This window comes from Chiloscyllium plagiosum, chromosome 9, assembly GCF_004010195.1.
Source record: "Chiloscyllium plagiosum isolate BGI_BamShark_2017 chromosome 9, ASM401019v2, whole genome shotgun sequence".
Classification (NCBI taxonomy): Eukaryota; Metazoa; Chordata; class Chondrichthyes; order Orectolobiformes; family Hemiscylliidae; genus Chiloscyllium; species Chiloscyllium plagiosum.
In genome coordinates this window covers 89,579,090-89,585,033 of record NC_057718.1, presented here as the reverse complement: position 1 = coordinate 89,585,033, position 5,944 = coordinate 89,579,090, and the positions used below count along the sequence as shown (strand labels likewise).

Genomic DNA, 5,944 nt, shown 5'->3' with positions numbered 1-5,944 from the left:
ACACACACACACACAAACACACACACACACAAACACACACACACAGCCACACACAAACACACACACAAGCCAGCTGGCTGTTCTATCATCGTGTGGCCCAGCTGACAGTTTGAAACCTTTGAGACATTCCCTTCTGCTCCTGAGGGCATTGCCGATAATTGTCCAAATCTTGAAGAGTTTTGATTGGCTAGATTTAGGAAAACTTGTCCCACTGGTGGGGGTGGGTGGGGGATGGGGGGTGTCAGTAGTCAGAGGACATCAATTTAAGGCAATTTCCCAAAGAATTAATGGGGGAGGGATGGAGCACTAAATAGAATCCTTGTTTTACCCTGCTCTGCGTGGAAGGATATTGGGGGCAGGTTCGATAACTACTTCTCTGAAAGGGCATTGGTGAAATGCTGGAAAGGAAATGTGTACAGGAATTTGAGCAAAAGGAATTAAAAACAGGACAAAGTATTTAAGCCTTTCAAAGGGTTAGCAAAGACACAAATAATGGGTTGGATGTACTTGGTCTTTGCTGTTTGATACTGTGACACAATGAGATATTTTGAATATTCTCGAGTGTTCTGCCAAACTCTCATGAGACCAAAGAAATCTTACGGTATTCTTTCTTCAGAGTAAGACCGAACTCTCACCTTCAATCAGTTGATCTTAAGAGCACCCATTCACACGCTCTCTGCTTTTCATTGAGACACACTAATTGAGAGCACTGCAGTGTACATGGATGTTACACGATGAATATCGTGTGTTGCTTGATGAGGCAGGTTTGATTGTAATTCTTTCAGCTAAATTGGCTAAAAGAAAACTTGACGTTGAAAAGTTTCCAGAGCTTTGGGGAGAGAGGGGAGGTGTGGCACTTGGCACAAAGCTGGTGGACCAAATGGCCTCCATTTGGGTCTGCAGTTGTAAAGGGGATTTGTTCACCTTTGTTGAATTTACAGTTGCAATCTCGAGGTCTGGGGATTATGTACTTTGCTCTTCCTTGCTTTGTAATACTTGGGTTTTTATCGGAATCAGGTATGAGAAGGACCTGTCCAGTTTCGTCTCTTGGCTTGAAAGGCACGAGACAATCACAAGCTCCTGGTCTCCCTACCTCCCTTCTGACCAAGCCAAGCTGCAAAACGAAGTGCACGCTCTGAAGGTAAGTTCCGCGTGTAGCTGCAAGTGTTTACGAAGCAATCGGTGTGCAGAGACCGGGGGATTGTACGATCAAGATCGCAATGGGAAGCCACAACGCAGCTTGAGTGAGGCGCTTGTATTCAGAACCTTTGTGCAGTGCTGCCCACTGTATCTACACAATTAACTAGCGCCCTTCACAAAGCATAAGACCCTTCTCTGAACTTGCAGATTTTGATCACGGTTTATTGCCTTGGTGAGGAACCGTCGTCGTTATGTTTCAGAATGTTTTGCTGCTTTTGTGTCAATTGCGATGTTATGGTCTAGACCAAACCTCGTAAAAGTTCAGAAGATAATCTAAATCCTAACTTTTTGTTAATTTAAAGGTAAATGTCAGGTGTTGCATTCCAGATGCAATTCACCTGGTCAAATTACCAGCAAAACATTCACTATAGTTAAAATACAACAAAAGGAAGAAGGAATTGGAATAACTTCACTGGAAACTTAACAGAATAACAGATGCAGTCATTATTACTAATTAACTGTTCAAATATAGTAACATCCCATAAACACACCCTTGGCAAAAGGCAAATTCAGATACAGATGGTCTCACATGCAATTCTCTAATCCAGGAGCTAAAAGATCACACAACACCAGGTTATAATCCGACAGGTTTATTTGGAAGCACTAGCTTTCAGGCTGCTGCTACATATTAATATGTACATATTAATGAATGTACATATTAATGAATCAAAGCCTGCAACCATTCTCAGTGATTAAAGACTTAACAGCAATCTAGGTTTGTTCAATACATCGCATCAGTTATATGACACTTTGATCTTTTGCTATAAATTCTGTGTCCTACGATCCTGCCCCACTAGCTACTTGACGAAGGAACAGTGCTCTGAAAGCTTGTAGTTCCAAGTAAACCTGTCAGACTATAAACCTGGTGTTGTGTGATTTTTAACTTTGTTTGCCTCAGTCCAACACCGGCACCTCTACGTCATGACTAATCCAGGAGGAAAGAACATCAAAAGACAGTTCTGAGAGAGAGAAAACTCCAGCTTTCAGTTGTAGCAAAGAGAGATGTGGCACTTTCTCACAACCCCTAAAGCTTCTGCTGAAAGCTAAAGATCCAGCTCGAGCATGACCACACCCACTCAGGCTGCTTCTATTGTTCAAACTTTATTAAAACAAAACGAGGCTTCACAAGCTGTTTCCAACTAGACAGCTCAACGCCTCAGTCTTAAAACTTAAAAAAAAACCCAAGATAACCTCTTTAAGGCACAACATCATCACTGTAATGAGATTCTGATGATGTCTATTGGTGGCCTAAGCAGAGCAGCAGAGGGAAATATCTAATTGGTTAGAAAGGGAAATCTAAGAAAATAATTTATTTATAGGGCTCCTTTTGCACTTCAAAACCCATTGCAGCTGATTAGATTCCCTACAGTGTGGAAGCAGACCCTTCAGCCCAACAAGTCCACACCAACCCTCTGAAGAATAACCCACCCACTCCCATTTCCCTCTGACTAATGCACTTAACACTAGTGCACTTAATACTAGGGGCAATTTAGCATGGCCAATCCACCCTAACCTGCACATCTTTGTGATTGTGGGAGGAAACCCACACAGACACAGGGAGAATGTGCAAACTCCACACAGTCACCCAAAGCTGGAATCGAACCTGGGACCCTGCTGCTGTGAGGCAGTAGTGCTAACCACTGAGCCACTGGTGTGTCTTTGGAGCATAATCACTGTTGTAACGTAAGAAGCAGCGCAGTTAGTCAGCGCACACATTGAGAGTCTCACCAAAGCAGTGTTGGGATGATGACAAGACAATATGTGACATTGAGGGAGGAATATGCCAAGACACTGGGAGACAGCCTCCTCTCTTATTCTGATAGGATCACAAGATTGTTTGCATCCATCTGAGAGTACAGGGGTAGGGCCAGGGCTCGGTTTAATGGCTTAAGTTTTAGATATACCTTCAACAGTGTAACACTATGTGGTCATCCAGGTTTAGACTCAGGAGGGAGTCTTCAGCCTTCTGACTCTGAATGGGTTGCCCTATTTTTGGATTAACAGAAATAAGGTGGAAGCCATCGTCCTCATCATTGTTCCTGGCTGATACAGCTCCCAAAATGAGCTCATTAGCAGTACATATATCAAATGTGAGTTTCTGATAACTGTAGCGAATAATTCAAATGCCATGAAATGCTCTGGATAAGCTCATCCCTGACTCTTTGTTTCCATGGCGACAGTTAAGAAGATCTGACAAGTCTTCAAAGAGTCATCTAACTGTACAGTACAGAAACAGACCATTCAGTCCATATCCTAACCTAATCTAGTCCCATTTGCCAATATTTGGCCCATGTCCCTCTAACCCTTCCTATTCATATACCCATCCAGATGCCTTTTAAATGTTGTAATTGTACCAGCCTCCACCACTTCCTCTGGCAGCTCATTCCATACACGTACCACCCTCTGCGTGAAAAAGTTGCCCCATAGGTCCCCTTTAAATCTTTCCATTCTCATCTTAAAACTATGCTGTCTAGTTTTGGACCCCCCTATCCCAGGGAAAAGACTTGACTATTTACCCTATCCATGCCTCTCATGATTTTATAAAACTCTATAAGGTCACCCCTCAGCCTCCGACTCTCCAGTTAAAACAGCCCCAGCCTGTTCAGCCTCTCCCTGTAGCTCAAACCCTCCAACCCTGGCAACATCCTTGTCAATCTTCTCTGAACCCTTTCAAGTTTCACAACATCATTCCGATAGGAAGGAGACCAGAATTGCACACAGCATTCCAAAGTGGCCTAACCAGTGTCTGTGCAGCCCCAACATGACCTCCTAATGGCTACATTCAGTGCACTGTCAAAGGAGTGCACCAAATGCCTTCTTCACTATCCTGTCTCCCTGCGACTCCACTTTCAAGGAGCTGTGACCCCACACCTGTCTTCCTGTGGATTACTGTGCTGTGTACTGTATTTCTCCCTGTCCCCACAGGAGCTGCAGTCTGAGGTGATGTCCCAGGAGTCGGTCCATAGGAGTATCGTCACGCAAGGCAAGGCTTTGTACCCAACCACCTCAGAAGAGAATGTGAAGGCGATGAAGTCAAACTTACAACAGCTGGACAAGAGGTGGCAGACTCTGTCCCACGCTGTCAAGAAACGGTGAGATTAATTGTGTGTTTCTGCACTTCTACTTTTAGATCGGTGATTTATTTTGGAGGGCCATGCTGGATTTTTTTTTTAATGATGGTATATCACAAAAATATTCACTGTGGGCGTTGCTGGCTGTGCCAACAATTTTTTGCCCATCCCTAATTGCCCTTGAGATGGTGGTGGTGAGCTGCCATCTTGAATCGCTGCAGTCCATGTGCTGTAGATAGACACGCAACACCCTTAGGGAGGGAATTCCAGGATTGTGGATTGACCGACGGCAGGTGGACTGCAGGGTTTCAAGAAGCCAGCTCACCACCACCTTCTCAAGGGCAACTAGGCACGGGCAATAAACCCTGGGCTGAGTCACGAGTGAATGAAAACAATAGATTAATTTGAAATCTGTATAAATCATTGATTTTGCTTCTGCTGGAGTACCGTGTCTTGCTTTGCACAGCACATTTTAGGAAGGATGTGACAGTATTACTGAGTGTGGAGAACAATATGAGGAAGATGGTTCCAGGAATGAGGAATGCCAATTGCATGGCTAGATTGGAGTTGCTAAGGCCATTCTGTAGTGAGACGAGAAGATTTGATAGTGGGAATCAAAATGATGAGAGCTCTGGACAGAGGAGACAGAGAGAAACCATTCCTATTGGCAGAGGGTCAAGAGGCAGAAGTCACAGATTTAAGGCGACTGGAAATAAGAAGCACAGGGGACATGAGGAAAAACGTTCTTGTTCAGCAAGTGGTTAGGGGCTGGAAACAAATTCTCCTGAGACTTTCAAAAGAGAACTTGATAATTACTGTACTCGCTGGACCATGGGGATGGTGGGACCATGGGAGTAATGGGACCATGGGGTAGTGGGACCATGGGGGTGGTGGGACCATGGGAGTAATGGGACCATGGGGGTAGTGGGACCATGGGGTAGTGGAAACATGAGGGTAGTGGGACGAACTTGATAATTACTGTACTCGCTGGACCATGGGGATGGTGGGACCATGGGGTAATGGGACCATGGGGGTATTGGGACCATGGGGGTAATGGGACCATGGGGTAGTGGAAACATGAGGGTAGTGGGACCATGAGGGTAATGGGACCATGGGAGTAATGGGACCATTGGGTAGTGGGACCATGGGAGTAATGGGACCATGGGGTAGTGGGACCATGGGGTAGTGGGACCATGGGGTAGTGGAACCATGGGGGAGTGGGGCCATGAGGGTAGTGGGACCGTGAGGGTAGTGGGACCATGGGGATAGTGGGACCATGGGAGTAATGGGACCGTGGGGTAGTGGGACCATGGGGGTGGTGGGACCATGGGAGTAATGGGACCATGGGGGTAGTGGGACCATGGGGTAGTGGAAACATGAGGGTAGTGGGACCATGAGGGTAATGGGACCATGGGAGTAATGGGACCATTGGGTAGTGGGACCATGGGAGTAATGGGACCATGGGGTAGTGGGACCATGGGGTAGTGGGACCATGGGGTAGTGGAACCATGGGGGAGTGGGGCCATGAGGGTAGTGGGACCGTGAGGGTAGTGGGACCATGGGGATAGTGGGACCATGGGAGTAATGGGACCATGGGGTAGTGGGACCATGGGGGTGGTGGGACCATGGGAGTAATGGGACCATGGGGGTAGTGGGACCATGGGGTAGTGGAA

General features: G+C 46.1%; 1 protein-coding gene across 1 annotated transcript in view; it reads left to right on the top strand.

Annotated features, from left to right (window-relative positions):
- syne1b (spectrin repeat containing, nuclear envelope 1b) overlaps positions 1-5,944 on the top strand; it is a 502,247-nt gene that overhangs the window by 133,728 nt on the left and 362,575 nt on the right. Inside the window, exons 36-37 of the mRNA XM_043696857.1 lie at positions 1,018-1,141; positions 4,126-4,292. Of these exons, the coding sequence (XP_043552792.1) occupies positions 1,018-1,141; positions 4,126-4,292 (291 nt within the window). The remainder of the gene's footprint in view (positions 1-1,017; positions 1,142-4,125; positions 4,293-5,944) is intronic.